Source organism: Notolepis coatsorum, assembly GCF_963971535.1.
Source record: "Notolepis coatsorum genome assembly, chromosome: 4".
NCBI lineage: Eukaryota > Metazoa > Chordata > Actinopteri > Aulopiformes > Paralepididae > Notolepis > Notolepis coatsorum.
The window spans coordinates 151428069-151447438 of NC_140168.1; the positions used below are offsets into that span (position 1 = coordinate 151428069).

Sequence of the window (19370 nt, forward strand, 5' to 3'; positions counted from 1 at the left end):
TGTTCTCTGCTTGTTACCCAGTTACTTCTCACTCTGCTGTTCAGATCCCCCCCCCCCCCCCCCCCGCCCCCCACCAGGTGGCGGTATCAGACAGTTGCGATCTCAGACACATTGCCACACAGTACCACAGCCTTCCAGGATGTTTTATGAATGGAAATAACGAATAAAAGAAACAACGATCATAATAACGAGTATACTCGTTGTTGGCGTCCAACGATTGGCGGTCTATAACGAGTATACTCGTCGATGGCAGGGAATGAGTTAAGCAAGGTAATTAAAAAAATATAATAATAACAATAGAGAACAAGATGGTAAATATATAGGCTACATGAAAGGAATGTTGGATATTCACATGCTTATTTACAGAATGTAGAGCAGTGGTGCCCAACCAGTCGATCGCGATCGACAGGTAGATCGCGGGCTGATTTCAAGTAGATCTCGATTAATAAAATTAGAGTATATAATTTTTTATTTTTTTTGCAAAATCAACTCTGCCTCTCCTTGTTAACTACTATTTTGGCTGGTAGCTCTCGGCTAGGTGGTAAATTAAAAAGTAGATCTTGGTTAAAAAAAATTTTGGCACCCCTGATAGTGTCCATTCTATTCCACTATAGTTACAGTATATCACCGCAATTGTGTTGAGTGCTTATTTATTTATTCACTGCCTTTTGTAGAGATTTTATTTATTTTAGGATATTTTTGAATCATGACTATAAATGTGCAACGTAATTGAAATATTCTCGTATTTATTATTATTATTTAAATCCGAGGATGTCTGTAGAATCGATGAGAACGCAATCACCAATTATTTCTCACTACCGGTAATTAAACCCTTAAGAACACGGGTGCACACCAATCTGGTCTATCGACGACTGCTTTTCCATGTTCTTAAATCCTGATAAATCCCAGATAAGAAACCATTCAGGAATGCCAGAATTTTCCCGAAATACATTGTATAGATCACGTTCTAACCTCTACCACATCTAATATATACACTGTAAAGATCACCTTTCTAACCTCTCCCATATCTAATATATACACTGTGAAGATCACGTTCTAACCTCTACCACATCTAATATATACACTATAAAGATCACCTTTCTAACCTCTCCCATATCTAATATATACACTGTATAGATCACGTTCTAACCTCTCCCATATCTAATATATACACTGTGAAGATCATGTTCCTACTTCTCCCATATCTAATATATACACTGTAAAGATCACATTCTAACCTCTCCCATATCTAATATATACACTGTAAAGATCACGTTCTAACCTCTCCCATATCTAATATATGTACTGTATATACACTTTAAAGATCACGTTCCTACTTTTCCCATATCTAATATATGTACTGTTTATACACTGTAAAGATCACGTTCCTACTACTCCCATATCTAATATATACACTGTAAAGATCACGTTCTAACCTCTCCCATATCTAATATACTGTAAAGATCACGTTCTAACCTCTCCCATATCTAATATATATATACTGTAAAGATCACCGTTCCAACCTCTCCCATATCTAATATATACAGTAGATCTAATATCACCGTTCCTCAATTTCACTTCTTTACTGTTTCTTTTGTTATTTCACCACATAGGCCTACTGTAATAGTGACAATAGAGTATATCTAAGATCAGCTGCAGATCACTGATGCTCTTTGAAGTGTTCTGAAACAGGTTTGTTGCCATGGTGATACTACACCACTTCAAAGTTTCTCTGTTTCTCCCACAGAGCGAAGGGAAGCTGCCAGTCCTCGACGAAACTATGGAAATGCAGGATCTGATCCCGATACAGGTTAGCAAGAACTTCCAGTAGCTATACATGTACTACAAAGGATAATACAGGTTAGCAAGAACTTCCAGTAGCTATACATGTACTACAAAGGATAATACAGGTTAGCAAGAACTTCCAGTAGCTATACATGTACTACAAAGGATAATACAGGTTAGCAAGAACTTCCAGTAGCTATACATGTACTACAAAGGATAATACAGGTTAGCAATAACTTCCTGTAGCTATGTACTAACCAACACTATTCAAGTTTGCTTTTAGTACAAAAATGCAGACAATGAGGTACAAATATGCTAAAAAGAAAAAAAATGCAAAGATGAGGTATGAATGTAGTGCAAATCTCTTTAATAACTCCTTCTGAGTCTTTCTGTACTGGCCATGAGACTCTGGTGGCACTTGCCTGACCGCAGCAGTGCAAAGAGGCAGTTGTTTGGGTGACTAGAATCTTTGACTATTCTCTTGGCCCTGCAACGCTTGTTAAAGAGCGGTGAAGATAGGGTGCATGTGACAACTTGTGAATGAATCTTCTCTAAATCTGGACTCAATGTGTTCTAATTGGACATACTGTAGCCATTGCACCAGTCATCCATCAGCATTTGAGATTCTGCATTTTGGTTCTTCAACCTAAGAACTTCTTTTCAATTATATACAGTCAGGTCCATAAATACAAGATTGGACATCATCACAATTGTCATAATTTTGGCTCTGTACACCACAATAGATTTGAAATGAAACAATCAGTATGTGCTTTAATAGCAGACTTTCAGCTTCAATCTGGGGGCATTTACATATACTGTATGTGCCCCCTCCTTTTTCAGGGACCAAAGGTAATTGGACAATTGGCTGCTCAGCTGTTCCATTGCCAGTTGTGTGTTATTCCTCATTATTTCATTTACAAGGAACAGATAAAAGGTCTAGCGTTTCAAGTGGGCTATTTGCATTTGGAATCTGTTGCTGTCAATAATGAGGTCCAAAGAGCAAGCCATCGTTGGGCTGAAAAACCAAAACAAACCCATCGGAGAGATAGCAAAAACATTAGGAGTGGCCAAATCAACTGTTTGGTAAATTCTTAAAAAGAGAAAATGCACTGGTGAGCTCAGCAACACCAAAAGCCCCGGAAGTCCACAGAAAACAACTGTGGTGGAAGAATAACAGTTGGCCAGATCAAGAACACTCTCCAGGAGGTTGGCGTATCTGTGTCAAAGTCAACAATCAAGTCAAGTCAAGTCAAGAGTTTTATTTGTCACGGCATACAAGTATACAATGAAATGCGGGGGGTCTTGCCCGCAACGATGTGCATAATACAATAGTAATATATAATGGAATCCAATAGAACGACATTGTGCTATACAATGCTATATTATACAATCTCAAGTTATACTATACTATTCTTAAAGTGACCTTTCCTTTTGTAAAGTGACCATAAGTGTGAGCGTGTGCAGCATGAGTGTGTGTGTGCTCATGTTAAAGTGGCTGCTAGTGTGTGAGCGTGTACAGTGTGTGTGTGCTCATGTGTGCTTGTGTGTGGAGAGTTCAGTGTTCAAGGCTCTGATGGCCTGGGGGAAGAAGCTGAGCCGAGTAGAGTCAGAGGGTTCAAAGAAGACTTCACCAGAATGAATACAGACTGTTCACCACAAGATGTAAACCATTGCTGAGACTCAGAAACAGGAAGACCAGATTAGAGTTTGCCAAAAAAAACATTAAAAAAATAAGTCTGTACAGTTCTGGTACAACATCCTATGGACAGATGCGACTTGTCAACTTGTACCAGAATGATGAGAAGAGAATGGAGAAGGAAACAAACTTCTCATGATCCAATATAGAAACTAATTCCTACACTGTTCACCTGATTCGGATGTCAAATTAAAGCTGAAAGTCTACACTTAAAGCCATTGTGGTGTACGTTCAGGTGTTCGTTTTACGTCGTCATCATCAACTTATATCTAGTTTATATCTAGATTCATAGTTAAGCCATCTTTTTATTTACCCCTACATCACACACGTGTGCTGTGTGTCTTTCAGGAGAGCACAGAGGAGACGGAGGCTGTGGAGATGGCAGCTTACCCCACAGAGGGCAATCCTCTGGAGTCTGAAGAGGTGTGTGTCTCTCTATTGACTACAGTACGCCTGTCTTGTCTCTCTAAAAATGAGTCTTCATTTTAGTCTCTTCTCAATCACCTGAATTCTGTCTTTTTTTTTTTCTCTCAGGAAAACGACGGCTTACTCGACTGGTGGAAGTCGGTTGAAGGTGGGTGTGATGGCGTTCAGTGAACATTTCTTTGTGTTTGTGTTGAAACTGCTGATTGCATTGTTCCTCTTGTGGTTTTTCAGGTTGGGCGGAATGGAACGAAGCGTCCAATTTCCAGGAGGAAGATGAGGAAATGTGAGTAGCATCCACTCCACCGTTTACCTTCCCCGCTGCTTCAAGGACCATACCGGTCTAATTCTGACTTCTCGTCTTTACTGGAGAGTGGCCCCGTCTTTATCTTTGTAGGTGTATATGTTGTGTGCAGGGTTCGCACAAGGTCCTTGAAGTGCTTGATTTTTGACAAAAAAAAGTCGAGGCCTGGAATTCAGATTTCTTTCCCTATAAAAACAGCATTTAAAAGTTAATTGTATCCTTTTAAATGCCCTTTTAAATTGAAAAATAGTTCTTGGAAAAGTACAGTATTTGAAAGTCCTTGAATTACATTTTGCAATGTCTGTGGGAACTCTGGTGTGTGTTTTAGCTGATATCAGCTTACCTTACTAAACGCCATTGATGTTGAAAAGGGGTGGAAAATACCCCAAGAGACTTGAAAGTTGTTTGAAAGTTGCTAGGCAACATGATGTAACTCAGCCTTCTGAAACCACTGCACTGATATAAACCCTCTGACTCGACTAGAAGCTTCTGAAACCACTGCACTGATATAAACCCTCTGACTCGACTAGACTCTTCTGAAATCACTGCACTGATATAAACCCTCTGACTCTACTAGACGCTTCTGAAAACCACTGTACTGATATAAACCCTCTGACAAACTTCCATATTCAGTTGTTATTAACTCCCAGTTGCTGCGAGAATTTAAATGGCTTGTAATAGAGTGAAATGGGGGCGACAGTGGCTCAGGAGGTAGAGCGGTCGTCTGGTGATCGGAAGGTTCCCGGTTAGATTTCCGCTCCTCCCGGGCAGCATGTCGAAGTGTCCTTGAGCGAGACACTTAACCCATTGAGTAGGTTGGCACCTTGCATGGTCGCCTCCGCCGTTGGTGTGTGAGTGAATGGGTGAATGTGAGTAACAAAATTGCGCTTTGGATAAAAGCTGTTATATAAATGCAGCATTTACTATTTACCAAACGGTAACATTAGTGAAAATAAATAATACAGTGATTTTCACAAAGGTAAATTACCTATGCCTAGTGACTTTCAAGTTTTATGGAACATATTTTCAACCCTTTTCAACATCAATGGCAGAGTGAAAGGTAGGCTGAGATCTACCAAAACATACACTTTATACACCTATGAACACAACATCAGTTAAAGACAGGGACCATCTCTGGTGATGATAAGTCAAAATGAGACCGGTATGGTCCATTAAAGAGGCATGTCACCCATTTTAAGAATTCACATTGTTTTCTTAGCTTTTTTCAAGTTTTTCCTGTGCCCCAGGACCATTCAGTCAGTATTTATGTACATGTACCACATTCTCCTGAAGTTATTTATTATTTTATTTATTTGTTTATTTAGGACAGGACAGGACAGAGCATATTACTGGACACTACAAATAAATGCAGTGTAAATACACCGGATTTAGCAAGGATGCTAATTTTCATCCGCAGTCCCCACACAAAAAATCAAAGAAATCAAAGATTTGCAATATCACCTGCATGTGAAAACTGGGGCTGCTCCATAGACAACGCGGAGTCGTGGAGTCATTAAGTGTGTCTCACACCCAAATTAGGTTAACGTTCTGGTTTGTACCTAGACAGTAGACAGCCACAGACCCACTTCACTTGGGTGTTAGAGCTCACATAAACATTCTATGGGCCCATACATTAATTTACTGTCTATGAATATCTCAAAAGAAATGTATAAAAGTTATACCTCCATAAATCTTTTCATCTACATCATTTCATTGAACTATAATTAACACGACAGCATCCTTTTATGAGATATATATATATATCACAATGACAAATTCAAACTCATTACATTTAAATACAATTCACAAGCCAAATTAATTAGTCTAAGACTGTTTACCATTAGTTGGTTATGTATAAAATTGTGTGCAAAATAAATCAGCATTTTTATTAATTTATCTATTTTGGTGAAATTACCCTTTAACTCTTTGGACGCCACGGATTTGAGCATCGTTTGTTCCTACCACGCCAACACTCTAAGAGATAGGAATAAGTGGCAGTGTTTGCAGGGCTATATCTATATTCTATATTATAGCTATGGATACAATACTATGGCCCATATGACATCTACTATCTATCGTTAAATCTTTTCATCCATACGTTCTCGCCTGGACACGCTACTATTTACAAATCAAATGTATATATTAGGTATTATGTTTCATCATGAATGCATGAAAGGGGGGGGGGGGGGTCGTTTTTTTATGCTTTGATCGTCACCAACGGCATACGTTGTGCAGGGCTGTACACTGCGAGCATCTCGTCGCAAATTGCCCCCTAATCTGGCCGGTGCGAGTGGAAAATATCATCTGGGGGCAAGCTTGCGAGTAGTGATTGCAACCCTTCATTCGCATTTCACTCCTAAATTAATCCATACAAATTGGATAAAACATTAGCCTACAACCAGGGCATAATGTTGCGGTTGTAATTTTATTAGACAGACCAGCGCGGACCTTTAATAACATGCAATTTGATTGACACAAGCAATGGGCTAACGTTAGCTGCTATCCACGGTACCATTAGGATTATGCTAAGCTACCTAGCGTTAGCTGCTGCTAACCCTGGACACCAGTCAAAGCGGACTCCACAACACTAGTTCCATTCAGGAGGAAAGGGGGTGGGTTATATTGACAACGCTTGACAACAGAAGTTTAAACATAACTTCATATTTATTGGTTATTCGTTTCTGTTACTGTATATCATCCACTTTCCATCTCCGTCTGTTAAACGCTTCCTGTTTACATTCGAGTGTGACGTCATCACCTACGGCAGCTTAGACGATCAAACGCGAACCTAGAACAAAACCCGGGGGGGGGGGGGGGCTGGCTCTCTCATTCGTTCTCGCCCCCTCTCTCTCTCTCTCTCGTAGCCAAACGTTACAGACAGTATAAATACTAACTGGATAGTTGATGATATAAACATTTAATTTCATTATCTGAAATATTCTAAAATCATTAAGTCTGCTATAAGCCATTATCCCTTTGTGTGTGTGATTATTATTTTCTCACAGTAGTGTGTGTGTATATATATATATGTGTGTGTGTGTGTGTTTGGCTAAAGTGGATAGAAAACACAGTACTGTGCAAAAAAAAGGCACCCAAAAGTTTTTATATAAATGGTCTTAGATGTAAATACATTTTTTATTAGTGTGTCAGTAGACTACTCTTAGTACATTTTCATTAAATTATTTTTTAAAGCATCTTCATGGTTTAATAATGCAAACATATGTTGCAGGGACTGTAAACATATTGGCATGACTGTATGCATCAAAGGGTTAAATCAAGCATTTTTAAGTGCTTTAGAGGAAATGTCAAAATATTGCGATATATATCGTGTATCGTGATATGGCCAAAAAATATCGCGATATCATTTAGAGGCCATATCGCCCAGCCCTACTATAATGGTAAAATAGTTATTTAAAAATGTGCCCCTAAAAAATATTCTTTGCCCCTAAATTTCTCATTTAGGGGCAAGTGTGCCCCTAGTGAAAAAGCTTAGCGTACAGCCCTGACGTTGTGGAGTAACGTTACACACACACACGTTGCGATCGAGGTGAAATCGTGGTTGGATCGAAGCAGGATTGATGTCATATAGTCCTTACCTTCACTAGGAGGTACCCCAAAAAGAATATTCCAATTGTCTGATCGCGAGTCCCAGTATTGGTGTCCATCGTGTCGCCAACATAATCCCCCACAACAGATGCATCGGGGGCATTTGACGCTTCTCAATGCGATCGGGATAACCGCTCGACTCTCATGACAAAAAAAACGGCACCCGGAGACATTTGAACGTAACACACGCCAAGATATAAGGTTTCAAAGGGTGCTCGATACTGCCACCTGGTATGATGCGGCCGGTATTGCACTTTGGCGATCTCAGGATGATTCCCCATGTTAACCCCGATGTCTGTGTGCCTGTAATGAATAGAAATATCGAATAAAAGAAATAACGATGAAAACCCGACTATCCTCGGGTCTGGCGCTGATTGAGTTAACACCTCCCATATCATCCCTCAAATCAAATAGATTGGAATAGCCCGAGATCACATGGAATTGCCATGTCAAGTCAAGAAGAAACATCACAATAGATCCAAAAAAACAAACATAAAATCCATATATGTAACACTCCCAGACTTTCTCCAATGAAGATAAGGAACGACTCACTAAAACCTAGCATTACAGAAAAAAAGCACCACAGGCGACGTGGAGGAGAGAAACCTCAGATGGGCTGTTGAAAGGGCATCCCTCAACAGGATGTCGGTGATAATATAATGTTGCTATGGATGATGGATGGAGAATAGAACAGGCGAATAATTAGTATGAATGTATATATATACATGTAATGAAATGCATATACATACATACATGGTAGCAATAGTATCTAAAGTACATTTTAAAATAAAAATCAATAGAGCTAAGAACAAAAAAAGCATAGCAAGCACTGGTATGAAAATAAGATGAAGGCTAAAAGTCAAGGCTCGGACCTCAAAGTATCCGAGTCACTCTCCCCAGGGGGCAGGAGAACCGCTCGGATCCAGTTGAAGTAGAACGGGCATGGTTAGATGCCAGTCAACTGAGGGCGATGTAGAGCAGATCATCGCGCCTGTGGTAGTCCATGGGCCAGACCAGATATCGGTGCCACTCGGGGTGAATAAACTTGCATAAAATTTTTTCAAAGATCTATGTCTGTAGATGATATTTTGGTATGATAGCCGTTCCAGAGTGGTAGCTTTATAATAATTATTGAGTCATGAAGTATACCCACCCCCTCAGGAAATTGCATTTCAGATGCTGGCGCATATCCTGTTTAGACTCACGTAGAGGACATCTGTCAATGTTTCACAATATTGTGTTATCATTTTAACCCTTGTGGCTTCCTAAGGATTTTGACAAAAATGGGCCTTAGATCAAAGCCATATAATTTTAACTGTTTACTATTTAAAAAAAAAAATTCCCCCCATGATTAACATTAATAGCCCAATCTCAAGATATCTGTAACAAATTACATATATTTAGGAATTTTAACCACTCAAATTCGTGTTCGTTTGATATCACGTCCGTTTTTATTGATAAAAAACGGATAAATAGTCATATGTATCATATTTCTATACATTTCTGATACCACATTACAGCGTATGTAAACTCGACGAAATACCTCTGAATAAGAATCTGCCATTAGAAAAAAGAAAGCTTGACTAATTCGGTCAGAAATAGCGGAGACGTTAACCTTTTGTAAGCACTGATTATTATATTATATTCTGCGGGCGAGCATGAGTCATTCTCCCGGTATAATTCTGAACAGGGGTCGCTGTCGGTCGAGTACCAGAGCCCTTCCGCGAGTGGACACTTCCTCATTGAAGCGACGCGGGCCTGGGGGAATCATTTTTCAGCTTATGACATGCGATATGAGAGAGGGAAGTGGAGCGGGGGTGGATGGTATGGTCCTTTTGTGTTGAGCGCTGCCTCGCAAGCCCCCCCCACCCACTGGATCAGAATTGTGCAATTTGAGCCACCTTCCCCGGCATGAGGAACGCCCCCTGCCTGCTTAGTTTCTGGCAAAGTGAGCTGTAGAGTAATTGTGCCACCGTGTGTTCTACATCGTGAACAGCAGCTTTCAAAATTCGTCCTAGCATTGCATTAGACATTACACATTGCATTTGGTAATTCTATCTAGAATTGAACGAATGAGAGCAGATTAAAAATGCCTTTTAACACTTTAATCGCCATGGGTTAAATTCATAATTTACCATCCCTCGCCAGCTCTATTTGTCTATGGAGAAGTTCCCCTTCTTTGCAGGGCTATAACTTTTTAAATTCTATTGCTAAATTGCCATTATTATGGCCCATTCAATGTCTTATATGTATTGTTCAGGGTGTAGCAACGTTAAACTTTTTCATTCACATATTCATACTAAAATATGGTCTAAAGTATAAGTATGTTTTTATCGTTTTCTGCAGCTTTCTTCAGAACGTGATTTATAGCCCTAAATGCATTATATTGATGATCAAATACAGTTTGGTAGGAATCTGTGTGAGATAAAAAATTTCAACTGGACGTGGTTCTAGAAGTTTCTACGCATCATCTGATGATGACCAGATGGGCGGGGGATTGTTTATAATTCCGTGGGCAGCGTTAGATGATTCATCCAGAGTGGGTCATATGTTCATCATAGCAGTTTATATGGAACACGTTAGAATATAACGCTGAATCTTACCGTGGCTTCCTCGCGCCGCTGGCAGATGAGCGTGGCATTTTTTTTTTTCTATTATGGGATGGAGAAATGCCCGATCCATTTCCAGGTTGTATAATAGTATATACGTCCAAATCATGTTGTTTTTTCGAGTTATTTGCACCGATCGATGTTCACTGTGTCAATACGGAGTCTCTCTAACGATAGCCCGGACCACATATGGATGAGCACTACCGGTTCAAAGGTTAATTTCCGGTTGGCGATCTGCCGATCGGCCACCAGATGGCGCTTTTGAACCGCTAGAGAGTTGAGTGGAGCTTTGCAGTGTGTCTCAGGGCTCCGGAAAGGAAATATGATTTCGATGACAGCTTTTTGAAATATTGACATCAAAGACGAGTTACGGCGTCTTCGGCAGAATGAGCATGGCTAGGAATGACGTGTAAACTCGTCCACGGCGATCATAGTGTTAACATGGGATCGGTGCTGATGAAAACGGACGCCAGGTACAGCGTTGGGTACCCTATGCTAATAACCTTTGTTTTAGAGCGTTTCAAATCATAAGCTTTTGACATAATGAAAATATATGTAAAATGAAGATATTTTCCCAATTTCATGAAATAATAATAAACACAGACACCGCTGTGCTCACACACACACACACAAAAAAATTCCAGAAAGTAGAAAACGGTACCAGGAATGGACAAGGGTAGGGGACTATGTCATCTTTCATTCAAGCTAAGATGTGAATCTTTCTGATCAATATAGAGGTCACTGGAGCTCTTTGAACAGTCAACAATACACATTTTTACACGATTTTCACCTAAATGATATACTATCTTTTAGCCTTGTGTCATCTAGGAGCAACAGAGACACAAAATACAATATCTACAACACTCTCAGGACCATAAGGATTCAGGAAATGTATACCAATTTATTTATTTTATGAGTTAAAAAAAAAGAAAAAAAAATATATATATATTTATTTTTTTACAATAAAGTTTCATAAAAATCATAGTCAAACCTTTAGTATTATGGATATTAAACATGCTGGCAGAGTACATGCATCCATGTTGTCATGAACATTTTAATTAAATAAAGAAATTCCCATATCCATAGTCGCCGTTGGAAGAGATAAAATAAAAAAATAAAATAAAATAAATTTCCTACCTACTCATGGCCAGATGGCGAGTATATCAAGGAGGCTTTTCTCTGTAGCTCAGATGTTTTGTTTGAAGGCTTGCCAAGCAAAGAGACAATCAAATCAAGGATAAAAGATATCCCCATGTCAGCTCGAAGTGTCGAGCGACGCATCAACGAAATGTCAGAAAATATCAGAGAACAGCAAACAGCTGGATTAAAAGATGCTCCGGTGTGCAGTTTAAAGTGACCAACTACAGCCCCCAGATAATGGAGCTCAGTAAAGCAAAACTGTTTGTCTGCATTGCACCCCCGTCCCAACTCAGATTTAGGGTTGATACAACCATCATAATAATATTGTTAATAATAACAATAACAATAATGATGTAATAATGTAAAAATTATCATTAAAAATACCTGATTATGAGAAAAAAAAATTACGATGCATGGAATATTGTTGATATGGCACACTAGTTACAACTATATTTCAAACTGGCACTTCATGTCAAAAAGGTTGCTGACCCCTGGTCTAGATGGAAACATAGGTCCACCTGCATAGGGTGGATTTTTTTTTCACCACCTGTTTTTTATTAATCCTTGAAGTGTCTATTTTAAGATTCTGACAGGTAACAGGTTGGAATAATGTCCCATGGGGTTTATTTTTAACCCTATCCTGAACCAAAACCTGAAAAATAAGAAAAAGAAAACAGCATAACTTTTGAAGTTAACAACATATAGAGACAAATTAAAACATTTTCCCAAACAAGTTTGACCCAAGGAATTCAGTACAATTGTTATTTTTAAGATTCAAACACATCTTGATTAAATTTCAGGACAGAAAAAGCAAAAAACGTTCCCTTTTTACTGAAATGTAGTGCATTGGACGAGATCGATTTAGGTTAACACTTTGGGTGCCATGGGTTAAATTCATTATCAACCGTACAGTAGGTTGCCGGCTCTATTTGTCTATAGAGAAAGTCCCCTTCTTTGCAGGGCTATAACTTTTTAAATTCTATTGCTACATTGCCATTATTAGGGCCCATTCAAAGTCCTATATGTATTGTTCATTGTGTAGCAACGTTAAACTTTTTCATTCACATATTCATAGTAAAGTATGGTCTAATGTATAAGTATGTTTTCATCTCTTTCTGCAGCTTTCTCCAGAACGTGATCTATAGCCCCAAATACATTATATTGATGATGCAATACAGTTTTATGGCAATCAGCGCGATATAAAAAATTCCAACTAGACGTACTTCTAGAAGTTACTACACGACATCTGATGTTGACCGGATGGGCTAGGGGGCGTTTATAATTCCGTGGGCAGCGTTATACCAATCATCTAATGTGGGTCAAATGTTGATAATAGCAGTTAGTATCGAAGACGGTAATTTTACACGCTAAAACTCACCCCAGTCTCCGCGCGCCGTTGGGCGATCATCGTAGAGTAGAAATTTTACCATTATGGGATGTCGATTTACCCGGTCCATCTCCAGCTTGTATAATGGTATATACGTCCAAATCATGTTGTTTATCGAGTTATTGGCAATCGATCGCTATGTAGTGTGTCGAGATCGAGTCCCGGGACCTATAGCGAGTGCCCGGAAGTAATATGGCAGACCAGCACAATCTCTACGGCACTTCCTGTTAAGCGATTGCGCCGATCGGCCACCAGATGGCGCTCCTGAACCGCCAGAGAGCTCAGTGGGTCCTCCTGGTGGATCTCAGGCCAGCGGAGGGGAAATATGAATCGGATCCCATATTTTTGAAATATTGATATTAAAGACGCTGTAAAGCGTCCTCGGCAACTTGAGCATGGCCGGGAATGACGCTTTTAAGCGTTTTCCGGCAGTCAAAGTGTTAATATTGGAAATAATATTGTAATAAAGATTGTCTCCATGCTGTTATGCCCTAAATATTATAGTTTAGCATAAACAATTATATAGAGACAAATTAACACATTTTCCCATGCGATTTTGATCAGTGATTTATTTATTGTTAAGGTTCAAACTATATGTTTTCATATGCACTGGATATCATGGACTGGATATCTTCTTTGTTGACAACATTCAAGTATTTTTTTCTATTTGTATTTGTACCCTAAACTACTAATCATCATCATCATCACTAAAACAATTGTCAAAGTCTATCTCTTTGATCTCCATCTCTTCCTCCGCCTCATCACACTCGTACTCTCCATCCTCCTCATCCATGTTATTTTTTGCGTAATCTGCCTCCTTATCAAGAGCCAGTACCTCAACAAGAGAAGGACAGAGGATGGGTCCAACCGTCCAGACAGGTTCTAACACCTCCTCATCCATTGTTTTTCCCAGTCCATACTTTGATCATAGGCTTTGGGCCTTTTGAATATTGGCTGTTCTGCTTTTTTGTAGCAGGCGACTATGAAGTTGGCTCGCTGTACATGTGGGATGAGACGGACCTTGGGGGGAGGCAGGCGTTCAATGTCTACTTTGGAGTTTGCATCCAGGACTTTATCAGCACCCATCATTTTCTGCAGCATCTTGGCTCACACAGCATCAACTGACTTCATCCAACCATGGCCATCCATAATGCATGTGAAGGACTCCATCTCCTGTTGGAGCTCATCTGTTACCAGCGACAATGTGCCAAGCTTGGAAAAAGCATTCTGGAATCTAGGGTTCTTCTGCAGATTATTCAACGGATTCACCCGTCTCTTTCCTTTGAAAGCGCTGGCACAGTCATCCCCAGAAAAGTCATAGTATCCCAGCAGAGTGCTGCAGTACTCTGAGTCCAGAGACTCAGCCAGTTCGGACACATGTATTAGCTTGCAGTGCCATGGTGCCAGTGCTGTGGTCCAGGTATCTGGAGAGGTTGGTCATGCTGACATGGTAGATGAGGATCATCAGTATATAGAGGTTGGTCATGCTGACATGGTAGAGGAGGATCACCAGTATATGGAGAGGTTGGTCATGCTGACATGGTAGAGGAGGATCATCAGTGTATGGAGAGGTTGGTCATGCTGACATGGTAGAGCAGTGGTTCCCAAAGTCGGGGTCGCGACCCAAAGGTGGGCCGCGAGCAGCCACGGGTGGGCCGCGAGATGATTTAAAAAAAATAAAATAATTTTTTTTTTTTTTTTTTTTTTTTTTATTAAATTTTTTTGTCAGGCCACTGAACTTAGAAGCAGGCCAGGACAGTGTTTCTAGTTGTATTCTAAAATTCTATTCTATTGTATTCTAAAATGTGACTATATGGTTTTATATTAACTTAATAAATAAACAAAAACGAAAAATCTACTTATTTCAACGAACATTTCAAACTAAATAACAGATTATGCACATAAAACGCTGAAAACAACCGAAGCAACAATAGTATTTTAATGAGGCTATTATTATTATCATTATTATTTTGCAACAAGTTAGCCCTCTCATAAATAGCACATATAAATGAATAACTAACTTGAACTAACTTAAAAGGATTGAAGTGATATTTGGCTTAAAAAATCGGTCACATGGCAAAAAAAAAAAGAAAAAAAGGCCTGACGATGTCCATTGGGCCGCGGCTCTCTGACGCCTTATTTTCTGGGCCCTGGCCTGAAAAGTTTGGGAACCCCTGTGGTAGAGGATGATCATCAGTGTATGGAGAGGTTGGTCATGCTGACATGGTAGAGGATGATCATCAGTGTATGGATAGGTTGGTCATGCTTTCAGAAAAAATAAATAACGCACATCCTCCGTTTGTTGGTGCTGAGCCAAACTGTAAAAACAGTAATACATAAGAACAAAGCGGGGCTCGCAACTCACTTGTAGTTCCAAGGTGATTTAATAGACAAAAAAGGCAGTACGTTTCGACCTTACCGGTCTTGAGGAAGACCGGTAAGGTTGAAACATCGCATCTGCCTTTTTTTGTCTATTAAATCACCTTGGAACTACAAGTGAGTTGCGAGCCCCGCTTTGTTCTTAGGTTGGTCATGCTGACATGGTAGAGGAGGATCATCAGTATCTGGAGAGGTTGGTCATGCTGACATGGTAGAGGAGGATCATCAGTATATAGAGGTTGGTCATGCTGACATGGTAGAGAGGAGGATCATCAGTATATAGAGCAGGGGTCAGCAACCTTTTTGACATGAAGTGCCAGTTTGAAATATAGTTGTAACTAGTGTTCCATATCAACAATATTCCATGCATCGTAATTTCTTTTCTCATAATCAGGTATTTTTAATGATAATTTTTACATTATTACATCATTATTGTTATTGTTATTATTAACAATATTATTATGATGGTTGTATCAACCCTAAATCTGAGTTGGGGCGGGGGTGCAATGCAGACAATGCAATGCAGACAAACAGTTTTGCTTTACTGAGCTCTGTTATCTGGGGGCTGTAGTTTGTCACTTTTATTAAATTTTTTTATTTGATCTCTTCCCAAACTCATAAAATAAATAAATTGGGTCGCACCTAAATCGGCAGGGTCGGTTGGCAACCGGAACCAAACCATTATTTTTGTTAGGCCTAGGGGTGTGCAAAACAGTCGACTTACAAAAAAGAACCTGTGGGAGGATTTCAACAAGATAAATGCGACAACAGTGCAAAATATTTCACTATAATATTTCAAAGCGAAGTAAAAAAATATATATATATATATAATTATTTTTTATGCTGCCCCCTGTGCCAATGAAAATGCCCCCGCGTGCCAATGCGGGCACGCGTGCCTAGGGTTGCTGACCCCTGATATAGAGGTTGGTCATGCTGACATGGTAGAGGAGGATCATCAGTATATAGAGGTTGGTCATGCTGACATGGTAGAGGAGGATCATCAGTATATAGAGGTTAGTCATGCTGACATGGTAGAGGAGGATCATCAGTATAGAGAGGTTGGTCATGCTGACATGGTAGAGGAGGATCATCAGTATATAGAGAGGTTGGTCATGCTGACATGGTAGAGGAGGATCATCAGTATATAGAGGTTGGTCATGCTGACATGGTAGAGGAGGATCATCAGTATATAGAGGTTGGTCATGCTGACATGGTAGAGGAGGATCATCAGTATATAGAGGTTGGTCATGCTGACATGGTAGAGGAGGATCATCAGTATATAGAGGTTGGTCATGCTGACATGGTAGAGGAGGATCATCAGTATATAGAGAGGTTGATCATGCTGACATGGTAGAGGAGGATCATCAGTATAGAGAGGTTGGTCATGCTGACATGGTAGAGGAGGATCATCAGTATATAGAGAGGTTGGTCATGCTGACATGGTAGAGGAGGATCATCATTATACAGAGGTTGGTCATGCTGACATGGTAGAGGAGGATCATCAGTATATAGAGGTTGGTCATGCTGACATGTAAGAGGAGGATCATCAGTATATAGAGAGGTTGGTCATGCTGACATGGTAGAGGAGGATCATCAGTATATAGAGGTTGGTCATGCTGACATGGTAGAGGAGGATCATCAGTATATGGAGAGGTTGGTCATGCTGACATGGTAGAGGAGGATCATCAGTATATAGAGGTTGGTCATGCTGACATGGTAGAGGAGGATCATCAGTATATGGAGAGGTTGGTCATGCTGACATGGTAGAGGAGGATCATCAGTATATAGAGGTTGGTCATGCTGACATGGTAGAGGAGGATCATCAGTATATAGAGAGGTTAGTCATGCTGACATGGTAGAGGAGGATCATCAGTATATAGAGGTTGGTCATGCTGACATGGTAGAGGAGGATCATCAGTATATAGAGAGGTTGGTCATGCTGACATGGTAGAGGAGGATCATCAGTATATAGAGAGGTTGGTCATGCTGACATGGTAGAGGAGGATCATCAGTGTATGGAGAGGTTGGTCATGCTGACATGGTAGAGGAGGATCATCAGTATATAGAGAGGTTGGTCATGCTGACATGGTAGAGGAGGATCATCAGTATATAGAGGTTGGTCATGCTGACATGGTAGAGGAGGATCATCAGTATATAGAGGTTGGTCATGCTGACATGGTAGAGGAGGATCATCAGTATATAGAGGTTGGTCATGCTGACATGGTAGAGGAGGATCATCAGTATATAGAGGTTGGTCATGCTGACATGGTAGAGGAGGATCATCAGTATATAGAGAGGTTGGTCATGCTGACATAGTAGAGGAGGATCATCAGTATATAGAGGTTGGTCATGCTGACATGGTAGAGGAGGATCATCATTATACAGAGGTTGGTCATGCTGACATGGTAGAGGAGGATCATCAGTATATAGAGCAGCGTTTCCGTTAGCCGGTAATTACCGGTATTTGACCGGCAAAATCTGTTGAAGTCCGACATATTTCATCTCTCCGGTCTTAATGTCCGGTGAAAATAATTCCCTGAGTCTAAGCACAATTTGATTATTTGAATTGTATTAAAATAGGCTAAAATTAAATAGCCTATGCGATGAACGAAACGATCATTACATTTGTTTCCTCTTTGCTTTTAATAATGACAACGACGTCGTCAGCGAGAGCTTAGTGCTGGGTGTGCGAACTTTTGTGAAGCTGCAGAGCCAGAGCACTATCAGCACAATGCAGTATTCCAGCAGTACTCCAATTCAGCCATTTTCAGCCAATGTTGGGTGGGGGGCGCTGCTGTGCGGTTCCCAGAAAAGAGCCAATAACAGCTGAATCAGCTTCTCTGCAGCGCCATACTCTTTGCAAATAAGTCGTTGCGAGGTGGAGAGAGTCGTCACGCAAACCACGATAATGTTGCCGTCTCTCTGCTTTCTCAGTTCTTCGCTTGATATAATTAATACAAATGTCCAATATAACGGAATTCGTTAGCTCATAAAAATGTGATTATAACAGACTGCTGTTTAGTGTCGGACCGACTGCCCACATACGCGGTCTATTTTATTTCAAGTCAGCAGCAGCACGGAGTATCGAGGGACTTATTTTATTTGGAATATATTAATGACTGTATACGCAAAAGTAGCCTACTTTTAAGTAATACTATTATAAATCTACATGCCTTGAGGATGACATTCTTTATATAGCCTGCCTATCGATTGTTTTAAAGCTCAATAAACTATGACCGGAATTAATCTCATTTGTCTGGTAGATTGAAATCTTGCAGGTCACGGAGACCGGCAACAATTTTTTCTAACGGAAACCCTGATATAGAGGTTGGTCATGCTGACATGGTAAAGGAGGATCATCAGTATATGGAGAGGTTGGTCATGCTGACATGGTAGAGGAGGATCATCAGTGTATGGAGAGGTTGGTCATGCTGACATGGTAGAGGAGGATCATCAGTATATAGAGGTTGGTCATGCTGACATAGTAGAGGAGGATCATCAGTATAGAGAGGTTGGTCATGCTGACATAGTAGAGGAGAATCATCAGTATATAGAGGTTAGTCATGCTGACATGGTAGAGGAGGATCATCAGTATATAGAGGTTAGTCATGCTGACATGGTAGAGGAGGATCATCAGTATAGAGAGGTTGGTCATGCTGACATGGTAGAGGAGGATCATCAGTATATAGAGGTTGGTCATGCTGACATGGTAGAGGAGGATCATCAGTATATGGAGAGGTTGGTCATGCTGACATAGTAGAGGAGAATCATCAGTATATAGAGGTTGGTCATGCTGACATGGTAGAGGAGGATCATCAGTATTTAGAGAGGTTGGTCATGCTGACATGGTAGAGGAGGATCATCAGTATATAGTAGTGGTGGGGGAAAAAATCGATACGTAGTAGTATCGCGATACTTTGCGTGGCGATACTGTATCAATACAGGGACGCCAAGTATCGATATTTAATTATTCATAAAATAAGGAAGTTGCATTGTTCATTTCAATAGCTGTAATAGTACAGTAGTCCACACACACACATG

At 40.1% G+C, this 19370-nt stretch overlaps 1 protein-coding gene across 1 annotated transcript in view; it reads left to right on the forward strand.

The window, feature by feature from the left end:
- LOC311226733 (uncharacterized protein) overlaps positions 1-19370 on the forward strand; it is a gene marked incomplete at its 3' end in the record, with an annotated part of 175780 nt that overhangs the window by 131623 nt on the left and 24787 nt on the right. The window contains exons 40-43 of the mRNA XM_084312143.1: positions 1748-1810; positions 3830-3904; positions 4016-4055; positions 4139-4190. Coding sequence (XP_084168269.1) covers positions 1748-1810; positions 3830-3904; positions 4016-4055; positions 4139-4190 — 230 coding nt within the window. The remainder of the gene's footprint in view (positions 1-1747; positions 1811-3829; positions 3905-4015; positions 4056-4138; positions 4191-19370) is intronic.